This window comes from Corapipo altera, unplaced genomic scaffold, assembly GCF_003945725.1.
Source record: "Corapipo altera isolate COAL_440 unplaced genomic scaffold, ASM394572v1 74, whole genome shotgun sequence".
Classification (NCBI taxonomy): Eukaryota; Metazoa; Chordata; class Aves; order Passeriformes; family Pipridae; genus Corapipo; species Corapipo altera.
In genome coordinates this window covers 3,077,498-3,096,441 of record NW_020884934.1, presented here as the reverse complement: position 1 = coordinate 3,096,441, position 18,944 = coordinate 3,077,498, and the positions used below count along the sequence as shown (strand labels likewise).

The window sequence follows — 18,944 nt, the reverse complement described above, 5'->3', positions numbered from 1 at the left end:
CAGTGTTCATGATCGAGGCTCATTTTAAACAAACTCCCAATGGCAAAGACACACATGGACAAAAAGACAAAATCTTTCCGTAGTTCTTCCAGGGCTGTATATTAGCTGAAGAGAACCCCAGTGGAATTGCTATTATTCATCAAGCCATCCTGTCCTTTACCAAGGGGAGTGCTCAAAGCCAGAGCAAAATTCCCCAGAGAGAACACTCAGCTACCTGCCATATCTCCAGTACCAGTACAACTGCATTACAAAGAAAACAAAATTTGTTCCCAAATTTTCCTGGGTTTTATATGAAGTTTACATATCTGCAGTTTACATTTCTACCTGTGATGATGCACATCTGCTGAGAGCTGAAAGTATTTGCCACGTAGTTCCACTATGGATCAAAAGTCCAAATACAGAATTCAATGTGCTGTTCTGATCTGCAGCCCCAGTGGGCTTCTGTACATTAGACTTGTCAGAGCAAAGATTTTATGTAACTTTCCATTTCTAGCTTTTCCTGACAGCTCAAGGCAGGAAATCTGGCAGAAGGGCAAGAATAGCACCCAGAAGCACATGGTGTTACAGGTTTCTAGTGCTCTATATGGCTAAATGTAGCATAAATTTCAAGTGTAGCAGGATAATTTTCGAACAGCACCAGTATTAGCTGAAAATTAATCCTGACTGGGACCAGATGCATGTTTTTACATGAACAGTGACAATAGTCAGAAAAATATGATGAAGAGTGTCAAAGACTCCTCAAAGTGTAAACCATGAGATTACCTTAAATTGCTCAACTTTTTCAAGCTTTTCCAGGTCTGGAACCAGCCTTACTCCATCTTCCAGAGTTTTCAAGAACTCTACTTGGAATGCTACCATTTCAGTCAGATTCCCAAAGAGAACATCCAGCTAATGAGAGGAAAAAAAAAAAAAGACAAAATGCTGAAAATATCACTTGGTAGCTAAATCGTATTTTCTAGAGCTTCAGTAATTCTCAGTTGTATAATCAGGGTGATGTCAGGAAAAAACAACCTACACACTGTACATTATTGAGCACTACTTTTATACCCTCCTAAATTCACTATGTGAAAAAAAAATGGACTTAAAAATTTCAGGCAAGCAAGTCCAGCTGGGGGTGGGCAGAGAAGAGGGGCAGGTGAAAGCTCTCAGGCAAAAAGACAGTCAACAGTCAACATACCTCAACAGTCAACATACCTCATCTGGTGTGAGGAAAGTTTCTTTTTGTAGGGGCTTCAGGTATCTCTCCATTAGACAATTTAAGTCCTAAAAAGTCAGAAAAAGATGCCTACGTTGGTCCCTCAAAGTGCCTCTGTGGACATCTATTGAAGTGGCAAAGATCACTGCTTACCCAGTGCAAAATTCCTGAGAATTTTTCCTTTTCACACACAGGACAAAACAGTTGGATTTCACACAAAGGACAGCAAAAGGAAACATTTACACAGTTTTATTTCCAAAATCATTGAGCAGTGTCCCCCTGCATGCCAGCTAAGTAGCTTCACAACAGCAGCCTAAGAATTTGGAAAGCCTGCTTATTTCAGAGTTTTAAGTTACTATTTTAGGGTCAGACTGTAGAACTGAATGCAAGTTCACTAAGAGATACATGCACGAAGCAGAACTTGAAGTATTAGAGAAGAACCAACACAATTTTACTAGAAATAACAGACTGAAGCCAGACATGGAGCCCCCTTACCTTGACATAGGTGCGTTCTGTCTCCAGGAGCTCACAGATGACCTTCCGTAGCTTGTCTGCGTCTGTGAGTTGTCTCATGGTGGCCAGCTGGGGTCCTGCAAATTCCTGAGGGTGAGCACTGGAGTCAGAAGGGTTCATTTCATGCAGACTGCGACAGAAAGCAGCGACCTGCTCTGTGCTCTTGAAAAAGAAGGAAGAGGAAAGACCAGCGGTAATATTTTAAGTAAGAGTCACAGGAATGATGGAGCTGAGAAGCGTTTGCAGTTTAGCAGTTGCAGTTTGGGGACTTTTTAACGGGCACCAAAGTCCAGAAGCGTCTGTCCTGTCTCTCAGTGACTGAGGATAAGGGGGGAGGTGGGGGGGAACCCAAAAAAAAAAACAATTGCACAATTCAAATTAATTGAAGTGCTGTTCAATAGCATTCCTGGTTTCAGACATACAAGAATTTTAATTAAAATAGGCTCGTCCAGCAATCAAGACTGACAAACCAACAGAGGCCCAAGAATTGGGAACAAAAAATGACCATGCAAACAAAACACACACCCCAGCCCTCTGCCAGTTCCCTAATTGTTTGCTACAGTCCTGGGAATAGCTGTGTCAACACATCCGAGGAGATAACGCTGAGGCAAAACCCATTCAAGCTGGTTTTGGGGGAAGCAAAGCCATCCAGGGAGCCAAAGCCTCTCCAGGCTCCAAAAACAATTTCTTTGGGAAAGTAACTGTATACCTGATCTGTGCCTGGAAACATACCTTGCAGGGTGAATTTCCTCCCCAGAAGTCACATTTTGCAAAGCTGCTACATCAAGCTAATTTCTTTATATATAGACATCTGATTAAATATTAAAGCCAGTTATCCTTGCCTCACCTCCTTTGTTAGATCATTTTCTCACATCTTTCATTACACTGAAAAGTTTGGAGCAGGTAGGACCTCTGGTGTCAGCAACCACAGCCCCAGGCTCCTGGGGTTGCCAAAGCAGTAGTGTGCTCTGTCTCCATCCCTCCCAGAGACCTGGAGGGAAAGGAGCTGCTTCACTGGATCACACCTCTCTAATCCTACCATGGGATCTTGATCCAGATGCAGTGATTTCCCAGCACTGCCTCTATAGCCCTCCAGTTCATACTAAAAGTCCTGTGAGGAGCAGCTGAGGGAGCTGGGGGGGCTCAGCCTGGAGAAAAGGAGGCTCAGGGGGGACCTTCTGGCTCTGCAACTCCCTGACAGGAGGGGGGAGCTGAGGGGGTCAGGCTCTGCTCCCAGGGAGCAAGGGACAGGAGGAGAGGGAATGGCCTCCAGCTGGGCCAGGGGAGGGTCAGGTTGGACATCAGGAGGAATTTCTTCATGGAAAGGGTTGCTAAACATTGGAAGGGGCTGTCCAGGGAAGTGGTGGGGTCCCCATCCCTGGAGGTGCCCAAGGAAGGACTGGGCATGGCACTCAGTGCTCTGGGCTGGGGGACAAGGTGGGGATGGGACACAGGGTGGACTCAAGGGTCTCAGAGGGCTTTCTCTGCGATTCTGTAAAACAACTGACCCAAAATTAGCCTGTTCAAACAGAGAAATACAAGGGAGGAGGAAAAACTAACAAAATAAAGAAAAGAGAGAATAAACCACATCAACACCTTGCAGTTTGGAGTCAGAGCCCTTCACTCCCACCAGCTGGTAGTGCCAAAAAAACCTCCGCCTTTTTTAAGCCACACAGCTAATTCCCTCTCCATCCACCCACAATCCATGCTAGGGACAAGTAAGGATTTCCTGCCCTTACACAGTGGCTTTCCTTAGAGGTCTCTTATGGCTACAAATGCTCACAAGTGGTACCACTTCACAGCATATGAGTAAAGAGTTATTATGCAAAGGATCATTTTCTTCAGGACACAAGCGTAAGCAAGGAACTAACTGTGACTTACTGTCTATACAAAAAATGCCTCCTGGACACACTTTTTTACAGGGAAAATATGCACCTTCGGTTTCTGAGGTTTAACTCAGATGTGGAAGAAAGGAAAAATATTGCAAATTGAGGAGAGGAGGAAGCAGTGAGTTAAAAACAGTCTACTTGCAACTAACTCTGCTCCTGGTAATGGAACATGTCACAGAGTTAAGATTTATTAGTCAACATAACTCCTGTTATTTCTCAGCAAGTTTCCACCTATACTCACTGTACTTTAAGTATAAAGCACACACAAACTTTTAGATTACATTTGCATTTCCACAGGTGTGATCTGCATCCCAACAGCCCCAAACTCCCAAAAGGCAGTAGGTGAAAGCCTGGCTCCAGTGCAGGCAAAAAAACCCTCCCAAGTTACCTGCTCTGCTGGAAAGGGACACAGAACTGACAGTTCACATATGTTAATCTGAGCCTGCAGAGAAACCCAGAATACACAAGGGTTTGCTCAGAAATGTTTAGCTTGAAAACTATTTTGTAAACGAATATTTGAGGAAGACATATCCAGTGGTGTTTTGCTTTAAAGTCCAAATGTACAGATAAAACTAGTTGTAATGTATAAAACACAATATGGAATCAAGCTCCAGAAATAAGCCAACTGTTTCAAGCAGTTCATGCTTGATACCCCACACACTTCTCACCATCCTGTGCGTGCACTTGCAGTAAGTTCCAGGGAAAGATGGGTCACCCAGAAAGAGACAGTGAAAATCTACTTAGGGTGTGAAACACCAGCTAAGCAGTGAAGTTGAAAACTGGATAACTCACACAGGCACGTGGTCTGCCCCAGAAGGAGCAGTTTACACCCATATGTCAAAAAGGAAGTGTAGAAGACTTCTCAAAGCCTTATCTCCACTTGCACACGTAATAAACCACTCCTGGGATCCAGCCACGTCCAGCTCCAGCAGCAGCTGAACGTTGCCTCTCCTCAAGAACTGCCCACCTATCACTCACCCCACAGTCTCTGGACACTGACCCAGATGTCTTGCTGCTGTGCAAATGTGACTATAAATCAACCACCTTAGTCCATAAATAGTGGACATTCCAGGGCCTGTTGAGCTGCCTTGCAGGGCAGTGAGCTGCACACCAGGATCTGCCCTTGGGTAGGGAGGGCAAGGGACACATCTCAAGGTTCCTCCTAGGGGATTCCTTGCCAAAACAGATTCCCGGTTAGTGACCAGCAGCATGCTAGACTTGGAATTCTTAGCCAAGAGATCTACAGGATTGGCTTTAGACATAAACCCTTGACCAAGCCTGGGACTAGGAGTGGATCCAGCTGCACCTAAACCCCTCTCCGAGAAGGAGCTTAGAAAGCAACAGGGTCCTTTCTTAACCTCATGACTCAAAGGGAGGCCCCCCAACCACTTCATCTGACTCTGCCCGCTATGGAGTAAATAACCCAGTGTACCTTGCCATCAAGTCTTGTTAAACCACTGTCACATTGACCAACCAGCTTTACTTTATTGATATAAACTGGTAAGTTAGCAAATTATTGCTTCTCTGTTACAACTAAAGCGCACAACTCCACCTGTGATAACTGCTGTGTTTCATTCCTAAACATAATCCTGCCTACCTGGTATTTCCTTTAAAAAATCGATTTCCAGATAGAAAGCAGGTAAACATTGCACACAGGGTGCTTCAGGACACAGCTATTTTGATGAAAACTCTCAAACACATTTCACAAAAGCCTCTCTGTCCCCATTTTCCTGCAGAAAGTGGATAGAGCAGGGAAGGTCTGGAGCAGAAGCAGATCATTTTATCTCCCTACACCAGCTCTGTTTGCCAGCTGCAACAATGACAGCACTAAAGCAGGATTTCTCCAGGAGAATTATGGCATCACACTTCAAGGACAATTCTGCAAGCAATCCCTTCTAGCAACCCCAAAATGAGACTGAGGGCTGGCACAACTGGGCTGTGAAGTGGAGCAACCCTTCCTCTGCAGGGGTCTCAGCACAGGGGCTAAGCTCACATCCTTCCCATGCAGGAGGATCAAGTCCTTACACTCACCAAGCATGGGGCTGGGAGTTTTGGCTGCCTGCCCCGTAGTAGTGAAAGCAGAGTGCCATTTCTCATGTTTAAAGATGTACAGGTGCCTGGGCATCAGGCACCTGCCCCCTTGAATGGCACAGAGTACCCTCTGTTCCACCAGGGACAGCAAGCTCTAAGCAGCACTGACCTCCCAGACAAAACTCAGGCAAACTGCATCTCTTCAGGCGCTGCATGGTAAGAAGAAGCCTCAGCAGGGCACACACGTTACAGCTCAGCCTCGTAGTAACCCCCAAATTAACACCTCAGAAAAACCCATTTAACTGCTAACTCCTGAGCCCATCCCAAAGCACAGCAGGTCTGCTCACCAGGTACAGCAAACGGTACAGGGAGTCCCCGTCTCTCCCAGCGCCCTCAGTCCTGAGCTTACGGTTCAGCCTCCAAGGAGCCGACATCGCTGGGAAGGCAGGACTGCCAGGGCTGTCACTCATCCAGCAGGAAAACCCCAGTGCTGCGCACACTCAGCTGATCCAAAGGGCTTTCCCACTCCAGACAGAGCCCCTGTGCTCCTTCCTTGGTGTGCAGCTGGGATCTCTGCTGCAGCTCAGTGGGGAAGGGCAGTGCCCATCCTTCTCCAAGCAAAGCCTTCCCGTGGGTGTCACTTGCCGCCCGCTCACCACATCAGTGGGAATTCAGAGCCAGGCACCAGGAAAAGCTGAGACCTCAGGGCTGTTTTCAGAGGGAAACTTCAGCAGAGAGGCTGAAATGCAGCAAAGCAGCAAAGGCAGCCTGGGAATATCAATGTGTGTTGCCTGTGGCTGAGCAGGAGCCGATTGGCTCCGAACAGCACTGCTGAGGAATATTAAACATCTGAAGGGACAGAATTAAAAGAACTTAAAAGAGCCAGTTATGCTGCTGCAAAACCAACCCCTCAAATCCCTGTTTTAATCCTTTCACATCTATTTTGCAACACATTGAAGGTTTGGAGACTTAATTCTGGTCTCAAATAATGCTGCAGAGAGCAGACGACCTACTTTCTTGGAAAAGAAATACCTCTGAACGGTGTAAGCATGTGCTCACACAGCCCATCACAACAGCTCCCCCAAGCACAAGTGCTGCGAGGTAATTAGCCTTTAATGGAAGAGGCAGATGTCTTTAATTAGAAACGGGAAGAAATGAGTGTCCTGCAGTATTTTAACTGGGGATGCCTTTTAAAACACATCCCCAGTAAGTTCGAAGCGCTGTTACAAGAAAAAAAATACACAGAAAGACTGATTTTTGAGATGAAACACAACACCTGTCTTAGCCTTTGGTAACATGCAATGTTAAGAACTTGCACATATGCACAGTTTTCAGGGCGCCTTGTTTGAACCTCAGTTTATTCTACAATATTGAAAAGACCAAAAGAATCAGGTCACCACAGAGGAAAGTAACCATTGAAGAAATTACGCTGGTATGAAATGTTCCTGGTATTCTGTTGAAGAGAGATCGACAGAGAAGCATCCCCTGTCATAAACAGCTTGAAATTCCAGTTCACGTTAGATGAAAACAGGCCTGAAGAGGTGGCAGAGAGCAGATTTTCCTTTCCCCCACTCTCCTCCCTCCCAGCTCTCTCCTCCTTGGCTCCCACATGAAATAGGGAGAGAAAAGAAAGCCATAAGCCCACCCCAGGGCAAAGCAACTCGTAGAAAAACTGAAGGCCACTGCCAGTTGACTTTAAGTCACTGCCATGATTTAAAGAAAAAGGGTTGCACCCAGAAAGCTACTTGCTAGGATTCACAGAGATTTCAACCTGAGATAAGAGGGTGAAATTAGATAGGGGGTGAGTCCAGAGAACAACAGCTATCCCACACCACTGACACCTTGGAAACGGGTTTCTAGCATTTTATCAGAACAGTTCTACAGACACCTCATTTTTCCTTATTATATATTATATATATATAATTATTACTTTGACAATAGTGATGGAGAAGCAAATTCTACATTACCAGCCCTTTAGGATATACCTAAACCAAGCTTTGCAGAAAATGGAGGAATCCTCGGAGCTACTGCTGCACCCTCCAAATCCTTCACCACCACACCAACAGCTTGGAAGCTTTTGCAGATTAAGAAACAAATGCACCCACTACTAAGGAAACACACACCCACGTGCACACATGCTGGGCTGGGGGAAGGGACAGAGACAGCCGGAGGGGGGAGGAGGAGGAGGAGGGGGAGGAAAAGGAGGAGGAGAAGGGAAGACGCATTCGAAGACACATCCATGTACCTGTCACCTGCACGAGAAAGGTACCAAAAAGTCCCAAACCCAGCTTTTGGTAGGATTTCCCAGCGCTTACCTTCACACAAAGCCCGTGCTAGGAGAGCGGATGGAGGAGAGCTGCGGCGCTGCCTTCCTCTCCTTTTTCCATGAATTATTAATGCTCCCCTAGGATCGCTGGGGGAAGCTGGGAGCCGTCCTCCTCTGCAGCCGTGGGGTTGGCAGGATGCAGCCCTGCCCCAGGACCATGTTATCACCCCAAAGGCTATTTTCAGCTCTTTAATGCTGGTTCTGCCCTGAAAGAAGGCGAGCTCTGCATTTGGCTGGGAGGCTCCAACGCAGGTAAAATGGATTTCCTCTGCTGCCCAGCAGTGAATGGGTAAGAGCTCCTGCCCTGCTTTAGCCAAGAAGGGCAGAAATACAAAGGGAGCCTCTCCCAAACACCACCATCCGAGGGAGCCTGGAAGATGCGGCCGGGACGGTGATAAGGGGGAACGTGCCCTTCCTTGGGGGACGAGGGCAGAGCCTTTCCCTTCCCACGTACAAAAATAACCCCTGTAAAACAGCGCTGAGGACATCAGCTTAATCTGCTGTGCCATAATCCCAGGAGCATGGAAAGGTGTGGGAGTCCACGGACAGGAAAACACCTTTGTTTTTCTCCTCACTTGCACCAGCCCAGTGGTGGCTCCCCATGGAAAAACACCAACTGCAGAATCCTTGCTTCCCATGCAGATCAGCTTTCCCAAGCACACAGAAAAGCAAAAGGATTAGGAAAACCCTCCTGCTGATTGGGCCTTCCCCCCCCCCTCTGCTATATACTGGAATTATCTATAGGCACTGCAGAATAATTTGGGAGGTTCTGTAGTTTTCATTAGAAAGGAACCAGCAAGGAAGCCCACTGAGTACAGAGCTCTTCTGTGTGAGCAGGGACAGCAGCATCCATGACTTTGCCAAACTGAGAACATTGTATATGTACTGTATGTGCATGTGTCCTTTTTTTTATGAGACCATTTCAAGCAGCTTGTCCCACAACAAATGGAACACTCAGTAAAATGCCTCACTCCCCTCTACATCACACAAATATAGTACATGTATCTGCATTTCAAAAGAAAACACGTAGTGATGTCAACATTTCATTTACACGCAGGCAGAAGTTCCCCCCGTTGGAAACCAAGGCTCCTCAGAGCCAGGAGTTACTTTTCCAGTCTATGAATATTAAGCATTAAAGCTGCTAACGTGAATTTCTCAGTTTAACTAAATCTGCTGAGCCGCAGAGCTAATCGTGTAATCCTTACGCCTTCCCTCAGGCAACTACAGCTCCGAGGATGCAGGAGGCAGGATGCAAAATGGAACCCCACAGCCTGTCGAGCAGCTCAGAAATAGAAAGCCATGGGAAACACAGTGAGAACATTTATCCCCTGAGCAGCCATGTGTTATGCTCAGTGCTCTGCCACAGCTCCGGCCTTTGACAGAAGAGGCTCTGCTCAGAGCATATGAAAATCCCAAATATTTACAGTTAAAAATCCCGAAGTATCAACAAACACTTCTGCTCACTGAAGAAGAAATTATTTGTACTTACAAGAAAAAGATCTGTAATAAACCCTGGTAACAAACTGCAGGAGTAATCACCTTCTCTGCACGCATTTCATGCACTGGAATGTTTTCCCTTATCTGACTTCCACTGTCTGGCTATCAAAGACAAAACCACAGGCTGGAGGACAGAAGGGATCAGGAAACAAGAGGCCAAGGTCTTTTCCTTCCTTTCTCTAACGCAGAGTAGCACAGGGACCAACTCAGAGCTCACTACAACACATCTTAGTTAAAACAAGAGAAAACATCCACAAACTGATATCAGATTCTCATTAAATCATTATTTATGTAGAAAAATGGCTGTAAACTCTCACCATCACCTACGCAACAAACACCTCAAAGCAATCAGCACCTTCAAGACAATCTCACTCGATTCTGCCTCAAAAGCCACTAATCATCACACCTACTGTCCTGTGAAGGTCCCCAGCAGCGAGTGTGAACTACCAACCACTGCGAAACCATCCCTTAATCGACGGCAATTAGAAACCCATTTGCACAAGCTCTTAGTTATAATTGGAGGGTTTTGCTTCAGTTTGAGGTAGATGATTAGTTTGCATTTAAAGCCAGCATGTGTGCTTTAAGGAAATACAGTTTAACTTACATTCCTCCTATGCCTAGAAATCAAGGAAGAGTCATCATCATCATGGCTAGGCTTCGTGAACGAAGATTTGAGAACGTGGGTAGAGCCCAAGGAAGAGTAAGAAATCCTAATAATCCAAGTGGTCTTTTGGCTTAGCAGAGCTGCCCTGGTGAAGGACGTGATGAACCAGCCCGTGTAAAAACTATGTGGGAACATTATCACAAGATACTGGAGATGGGAACCGACCCTGGAAACAGGGCACAAGTCTTGCTTAAGAGGGAGTAAGTGATGTGCCATAATCAAAGCTGTAATTTGTTCCATTCAAGCTCATCTGTAAACACCTTGAAAGTAAGATCAGTCTTCCCAGGAGAGGTGCTCTAACCAGCACCTGGGCTGTGGCTGCACTGAGCTTCCATGTGAAAATGAAAGTTTCTCACCTTGCTCATCTTATCAGCCTCGTCAGACGACTCCAGGTCCTGCGTTTCTGCCTCCTCGGGAGCTGTGTCAGCAGAGCTGTCCGGGTCACCACAAAGGGAGTGCCCTGCCAAAATGGAGATGTGTGAAAACACAGCCAGAAACCCCCAAAAATCCAAAAATCTGGGTGCAACCACAGAGCTCCCGTGGAAGGCCAGGCCCCATCCCACACACAAGCACATTCCAACAGGACGTTGTGCCAGGGGCACTCAGTGACCTCAATGGAGGGTTTACAGCACCAGGTTTAACAACAGGTGTAAAAATAAACAGGTTATGGCCAGACACACTATTTAGTCAGAAACTACAAAAGCCAGTTCAGAGATAAGGCTAAAATGTCACATTGAAATTCTTACATTCAGCATTCGTTTCTTGGCTGGTGAGCAGTTGCCAAGGACCTTTATACCTCAGTGGTTTCAAATGGAAACTCTGGTATGCAGTGCAAGCCTTGGTCAGCCCTTCCCCTGGGTTAAAGTCAGACATGGTGACTCTAAATGGCTTGCAGCTTCGGCCTAAGACACCGGCTTCTGAGTCTCTGTGTTGATTTTTAAGGAAGCAAACCCAGTTTTAGCAATTTTAGGAGCCCATTACATTAACTGAACACTAGATCTCATTTCCATCACTACATGGCAATACCTCTGCACTCTGAGCACTCTCCTGGAGACTGTGTTGTTGATACAGCTGGTAACCTTTGTGACTTCTTGTCACCAAGTGACTAAAGAAGAGAACTAATCCCAGCCCCAGAGCCCTGTGCACAAGTAACTTTTTTCTGAGTTTTTCTCTGGCTCAGGTAGCTGTTAGAGGCAGTGTTACTACACCTTCGCCACTTTTCACATAAAACCAAATTTTATATCCATCCAGCTCCCAGCTATGGCAAACTACACGGACCAGTGATGGACTGAACTCTGCCAGGAATCTCCTGTGTGCCTCAAGCCAACATAAAGATATTTTACAGCAGCTGAGTCCACACGCTAATTCCTTTTATCCAGAAAGATGGAAAGAGACTATTTACAACAGCCTGGAGGGACAGGATAAGGAGGAATGGCTTCAAACTGACAGAGGGCAGGGTTAGGTGGGATATTGGAAGAAATTCCCAGTGAGGAAGGTGAGGCCCTGGCACAGGTTGCCCAGAGAAGGTGTGGATGCCCCATCCCTGGAAGTGTCCAAGGCCAGACTGGACAGAGCTTGGAGCAACCTGGGCTAGTGGAAGGTGTCCCTTTTAGACGCCATTATCAAAAATGATTTGCATGACTGTGCAAGATTTCCACTTTTTTGTGTCCAGAAATAATTTGGAAAAATTGAAATTCAGAAACTGAGAAATAAATTCAGAACATATTCTGCACACTGGGATGAAGCTAAAGTGGACATCAGTGAAATGAAAAGGACATAAAAGGTAGTTCAGAGCTGACCTTCTGGAAGACAGGCCTCTCTTCTGAAAAGGAAGGGTTTACTTTTGAAAAAGATGTGCCTGTAGGGGTTGTTTGGCAACACAAAATCTACCTGAAGAAGTGGAGGTTTTTTCTGTAAGAAGTTCATTTTTCTGAGCCTTGCCCAGATTTTATCAACTCGCACTATCAGCTTTCTGTTCTCCCTATTAATGTGTGAAAAAGAATTCTTAAACCTGTTAAGCTGTCCATTTCAAAAATAAGAGAAGTGCTGTGTGTCATAATCTGTGTGGGGCAGTCTGTTTTTCTTCATTGCAATTAGTTTCCCATTACAAGCTGTGTGAAATATACTTTACAGTGGTTTCTCAGCCCAAACCAAGGCAATTATTTTGGGGAGGTGGCTGCTTTCTGCTTTTAAGCAACCACTTTTTCTCTTCCTGAATGTTAAAACACCACTTAATCTGTTTCCTGCAGTATAAACACTTTTACCCAGCAGACAGCAATCTCTCACTCTAGCAGTCACACAGCACGTGTGCTCAGGGTATTTCTACTGTCCCCAGCTGCCAAAGCCAACTCGACTTTAGCAGCTTTATCTGCTGGTTGTTAAATGCAATCAGATCAATAATGCTGCACGTTCCTGCCTGTTAATACCTCCCAGTTACCGTCCCACTTCTGTCAGGTTCATTACATCACCTTCTTTTTGCCTGTAAATCTTTATTTAGCTCTGCCAGGAGCTCTGAGGAGAACGAGCTCGTTTCCTTCAGCAGCCCCTGAGTGCTGCCTGACCACTGCCATTCGCTGCCTTCACTTGACATTAAGGAATTAGAAAGGGAAATCCAAAAAGCTGCAGGAAAAGGGGGTCAAATCCACATGGCCACCAGCACAGATGGAGGTCACACAAGCTCCCAAGCTGCTCAGCAGTGTAATATCCATGACATTGTGACTAATGCCCATTAAATAACTGCCACTTATAGCCAGAACTAGGAAAATAAAAGGAAGTCTCATATCACTGGAGTAAAGGTGCTGGGGCTTAAAGGCTTGGAGAATCATGGAAAGCTTAAGCACCAGGCCAACACCTGGCTAAAATTTTCCACAGCTGCTGCTTCCAGTTTGCAGGGTTGGAGATTTTAACGAGACCTCCGTGATACCTGGTACCACTCTTAAAGCCAGCCTGCTTCTTGGTGCCAGACTAAATTTTTTTTTCAATGGAGTGGAAATGAAAACTCCAAGGCAAACTCTGCCAGCTGTGGTGCAAGGCTCAGAAGCATGAGCTCCACTAACCCAAAAGGCAGCCCACAAATCAGGAACCCTGCATCTAATTCCCAAGGGTGTGGAATGGGCAATGCTGGATTTAGTCCTCCCAGTGGCAGCAATGAGGATGTGCTGCCATGTGCCAGCAATGCCAGAAGCAACGACAGGTTCAGAGGGTTGAAAGTTTTGGTTTGTACCTTTAAGGTGCCTCAGTCTCTTGAGCAGGTTGTTCTACACAGCTCAGAGCCCCACACAACACCGAGGCAGAGCTCTGGCCATAAGCTAAAACACAAGTTCTACCTCACCATGAGGAAGAACTTCTTTCCACGGAGGGTGGCAGAGCACTGGAACAGCTACCCAGGGAGGATGTGGAGTCTCCCTGTCTGGAGACATTCCAGACCCACCTGGATGAGTTCCTGTATCTCCTGAGTGACCCTGCCCTGGCAGGGGGGTTGGACTGGGTGATCTCCAGAGGTCCCTTCCAACCCTGACTATTCTGGGATTCTGAGATTCTCTCTGCCATTAAACAAAACATTTTAATACAAATTGTTAAGGAACTGTCACTCAGATTAAATTTTTATTTAAGGTGACATTTTGCTATAAATCCACAATAAAAAATGTGAGTGTGCATTTTTTTCTTTCATGCAAAAGAATTCTGGTTAGCTCTGAAACACTGAAACATGAAAGAAGGAAACATCATTTTTACACTGGGGCATTTTGTCCCATTGGGAAGTCCCACAGAGCTGATAACTTCTCCAAAGACCTGGAAAACTGAGCTACAGCTGCCATAGTTTCAGTCAATCTGAACTAACTGGGAAACTAACTGCAATTCATAGAGAGCTATAGAACAATCCCATAAATCTCTTTCCATTTTGAATCTCAGAATCATTTAGGTCGGAAAAGACCTCCGGGATCATTGAGTACCCCCTGTGCCCGATGCCCACCTTGTCCCCCAGCCCAGAGCACTGAGTGCCACGTCCAGTCCTTCCTTGGACACCTCCAGGGATGGGGACTCCCTGGGCAGCCCCTTCCAAGGCCTGACCACCCTTTCCAGGAAGAAATTCCTCCTGATGTCCAACCTGACCCTCCCCTGGCACAGCTGGAGGCTGTTCCCTCTCCTCCTGTCCCTTGTTCCCTGGGAGCAGAGCCCGACACCCCCCAGCTCCCCCCTCCTGTCAGGGAGTTGCAGAGCCAGAAGTTCCCCCCTGAGCCTCCTTTTCTCCAGGCTGAGCTCCCCCCGCTCCCTCAGCTGCTCGTCATGTTCCAGCCCCTTCCCCAGCTCTGTTCCCTTCCCTGGACACACTCCAGCCCCTCCATGTCTTTCTTGAAGTGAAGGAACACTGTTGCTTCTCTTTCCATTCCAACGGTAATAAATTGTCAAATACAGAAAAATCTACAGTGAATGTCATTCAGTTCAGTCCCTCTCCTTGGGAAAAATGCAGATTCATTGCAACTTGCCTTGTACCAACTGTACTGTGGCCACTTTCCACCCTCCCCAGGCCAGGAGCTGAGTCAGTGCTTGAGGAGTCCATTGGGAATAAACAGGAGTTTCCATAGGCATACAAATGAAGTGTGTGCTCAGAGACCTTGGGACATCAGGAATTCAGTAACACCATTCTCACTCCGACAGGGGGCGCAGCAGCACCGCAGGAATTTTGGGAATTTGGGATGAAAAATGTAATTCTATTCCCCAAACCCTCCGATGGCTGCGGCAGGAAATGCTCCTGGAACTGTTAAATCAAGCCCTGAATGAGAACAGTACTTCTTCCTGAAATTATCCATCTTCCTCATGACAATAACCCTGAAGAAATTAAGGTTATTGTTGGCCTCAGCTCATTCTGAAATCCAAATTACTTATCCTAAGGGGACCTGTGACAGAACAAGGATGGAATAAAAAACAGTGGCCATCCTTACAGTGCAAAAAAAGTTTGTTTCAGCTTTATACCACAGACTTTAGAGCATGTAACTTCAGCCTCTGGGTGTTTTGTAAACAACAAAATAACAGATCCTCAGAAACACCTGGGTGTTTCCTATCCTAAATAGAGCCATACCAGATGGGGGGCACTTTCTTTTTTAGCCTTTATCCATTCTGCATGGTGATTTATACACTTTGCAGTTATCCCTGCAGAGTTATCCCTCATGCCAAAGGTCTCCAAAATACAGGAGCATGCAAAGCCTAAACCGCAGAAATTCTACCCCAGAGTTAAAAAAAAGGGAGTGAACTGTGGGGAGACCACAAACAAATACGGATACTACTCCCATTCCCAAATCCCCTTCTAATAGCAAAATATCATCTTGATGATTTGAGGCAGATTTGCTGTATTTCCAGCTTCCAGCTTCCTCTCACTCCCTGCACTGAGGGGAACAGAGTGGGGAGACAAAACACTCCTCTTGGGAAGGGGAGACAGATCTCACTGTGCCTTTTAGGCAATAAGGAAAACATGCTGCAAGGTTCCAGACAGAATGAGAGCTAATCCTCCTCAGCCAAATTTATGCAGGAGGGAAGACCGAGAGCCAGGAAAAGCAGTAAGAGATGAAAGGAACAAAACTTGTGGCTTTCCAAGCCCGATGCAGCACAAATTCCATGGGGGAAGTACAAATCATACCCAAGATGATACTTTTCACATCAACGAGAAGTAAAAAACCCAAGGTCATCTCAAGAATAACCTGTTAAGTAAAGTCACAGTGAAGTAATTGCTTGCCACAGAGCTGATTTGCAGCTCTGGCCCCAACCTCTGCATATACAAGGGAGCTTCAGATGATGAAAGAGCTGCAGGAGGTGTTGGATTTAACAGGAGCACCAGCAGTCACTTCAGGGAGGTCGACTCCCAGAAACGTAGCCCCGCTTTGCTCCTGGAGACCTCACACTGAGTAGCAAAGCAACAGGAAAGATTCCTTAAAAAAAAAAATGTACAGCATTTCAACAGCGTCTTTCTATTGAAAATACACAATATGATCTGCCTCATGCCCTTTTCTGCCTTCACAGCTGATGAAGAATTGCTAGTGAGGAAGATAACAATAAGACAGCACAATCAGTCAACTAGATCCTGGATTTCTGGGGAATGGATGTGCCTACAGGTGATGTGTATCTGCTGGCACTCTGGTCTATCAGTGTTTCACCCCCCTGATGAAAGGGAGGCTACACTGCTTGAGGACCAAAGACAGAATCTGTGTGCTATAAATAAAGCATTCAAGAGAAATCACAGAGCAGATCTGCCTGGCCAGCCAAACTGCCTGGAATCAACAGGGACACAAATAAATAGGTCAGTGGGTATTTCATACTTGACTGCTCTCTGCAAGAAGCTGTGTAGCTGAGACCAAAAACCTAAGACACAGCCATGATGTCTCAAATAAAAGCACTTTTTAAATCCTCTTTCTAAGATTTTGTGTGGTAACAAATCCCTGGGAAAGCAGAGGGACAGAAGAAGAAAGGCTTCAATAAAACACTGTGTTCTGCAAACACAGTGGGAAGTGGATGGGGAAGATCAAAAACATCTGCCTCCCAACTGCACACTTGGGTGCAGATCCTTGATTTCACTCCCACCTCAGGTTAAGTCATCCCAAATGAGAGCACTGGCATGGTTTAGCTTTAATCACCACCTGAACATGGTCCTCAGAGGCCTATTTCATATGGCAACTACAGGTGCTTCCAGAAGCTGCCAGAGACACCCCACACCTGCTGATGAGCTCCTGCTGGTTGAAGAAATATCCCTCTCCCTTTGAGGAGCAACAAAGGTGAATCCCACCTCAACATTTGCTGTGTTTTGAAGGAAAGCAAATGTCAGGAGAGCTCCAGCTTCTGTGTCGCCTGTGGCGTCAAAGGGAGAGTGAAGGAGCTGGGTGAGCACACCACAAGTGAAAGGCAGCTGCAGCCAGAGAAATACAAGGGAAAAGGAAGCCCTGAGGCTTAGCCCTGTTCATGGGGAGCTATTCAGGAAAGAGGTGGTTTGGCCCACCAGAAAATTCACATGGTCACAGCAGGACACGGGAAAACAAGGAGCTGTTCCACGCCACTGCGACAACTGCACAACCCAGCTTGGGCGAAGGTCACAAAGGAGGACAGGCATGACTCAAGTTGAGGGCAGCACAAAAGGAGTGTGTCTGCAAAGCAGCAGACGTGGGAGGTCTGTTTTTGCCATGAAATGCCCATCAGCCATGTCCTACATCTTTATTTCACATGGGGCAAGCAGGGATATTACTCTTCTGAAGGCACACGCTGGGATGCTTGGACACATTCGGCAAACCCTGCACTATCTCACCCTCAGCGAGGGAAAAGACCCTCCAAGACCCTCCAAATAATGCTGCAGAGAACTGACAGTAGCAGAGAAACTGCTTGTTGAGACCTGCTGTTGAGCCCCTGTGTTCCGGAATGTCACTGCTCTGCCTCAGGAATCACTACATCCCATAAATACAACAGTCCTAATTCCCAATTATTTGCACCCGGGGCAGACGCTCAGTGAAAAGTTAAGGTGTGAGGACTCAACACTCAGAGTTACAGCGACAAAGCCCAGGCAAGGACGAGAGGATGGGGCCTGTGAGGAGCTGCTGTTAAGTAGTGAATGGGGGCATCTTGTGGCCGTCTATAAAAATGTACACAACTACCTCGAGTTTTTCAGCACAAAAACCTAACTGGGAAAACTTCCATTGAAGTTAAAAGGGGAAAATGTCCTGAAAATGTTTCATTTTAACTGCCTTTGGGGGTTTAGCCCACATTCTTATATGAGGTTGCTTTTATCAGTCCCCTCAGAGGGATTTGCAATAAGCTGTTTTTGAAGCTTTCTTGTTCCCGCTTATTCCACTTGCTATGAATATCCCACTCCCAAAGCCAGCCTAGCTTCCAGCTTTCCCTTTCCCCCATTACATGTTCCCATCAGCTAAACATTTTTGCTAGGTCACTTTCAGGAAATATTACAGAATCCCAGAATCATTTAGGTTGGAAAAGACCTCTGAGATCCTTGAATCCAAATTTTGTCTGATCCCCACCTTGTCCCCCAGCCCAGAGCACTGAGTGCCACATCCAGTCCTTCCTTGAACACCTCCAGGGATGGGGACTCCACCACCTCCCTGGGCAGCCCCTTCCAATGCCTAACCATCCTTTCCATGAAGAAATTCTTCCTGATATCAAACTGAACCTCCCCTAGTGTGGCTTGAGGCCATTTCCTCTTGTCCTGTCAAATAACAGGATTCAAACAATAGGTTTTTAAGGAAAACCAGAGCATCCTGAAATGTTGCAGCAGGCTGTACCTCCCTGACCCTTTGCCTGCAGACATGACTCAGCTTGGTCTTGAGCCCAAGCAAACTGTCTTTCCCTGTGGGTCCTTCACTCGGGCTCAGCATCATGTTAATGCCCTCACAGCATCCTGGGTCAGCTCCAGTTTGCACCTGGACTCATCCCAGAAGCCCTGACACCAGGTGACTGCAGCACTTGGACATGTCCTGGGAGAAGGCTGAGTTAACACCAGTGAAGTGCATCAACAGCCCTGTGCCTGCTCCAGCTTTTTATTCCAAAAAGTTTCATAGTTGTCAAGACAATTATTTTGACATTTATGAAACCTTTGGCTTGAGGGAGGAAAAAAAAAAACCACAGTTATTTTGACATATCCAGATGCCATTTAGTTTTGGCTGAAAGTCAGAATTTACCTCAGCTCAAAATAGTTTTAATTAGCTAGAAACAACTTCATTTTGGCCATTCCATTAATTTTTCCTGCTTTTCAAATTATTCAAAAAAAAAAACTGAAGCAAGGAAGTATAACCAGTGTCCTCTTCTGTTTTCAGGTACAGGGGGACATTTAGAAGCTGGGCA

The 18,944-nt window shown here is 46.2% G+C and overlaps 1 protein-coding gene across 10 annotated transcripts in view; it reads right to left on the bottom strand.

Annotated features, from left to right (window-relative positions):
* TIAM1 (T cell lymphoma invasion and metastasis 1) overlaps positions 1 to 18,944 on the bottom strand; it is a 164,342-nt gene that overhangs the window by 14,214 nt on the left and 131,184 nt on the right. For 9 of the 10 annotated variants that reach the window (XM_027660024.1, XM_027660023.1, XM_027660031.1 and 6 more), the window contains 4 exons: positions 10,472 to 10,575; positions 1,691 to 1,870; positions 1,195 to 1,263; positions 763 to 888 (listed from right to left, as the gene is read on the bottom strand). In XM_027660024.1, the coding sequence (XP_027515825.1) occupies positions 763 to 888; positions 1,195 to 1,263; positions 1,691 to 1,870; positions 10,472 to 10,575 (479 nt within the window). Of the gene's footprint in view, positions 1 to 762; positions 889 to 1,194; positions 1,264 to 1,690; positions 1,871 to 5,975; positions 6,322 to 10,471; positions 10,576 to 18,944 lie in introns of those variants that run through there. The other variant, XM_027660033.1, reaches the window with a different exon arrangement.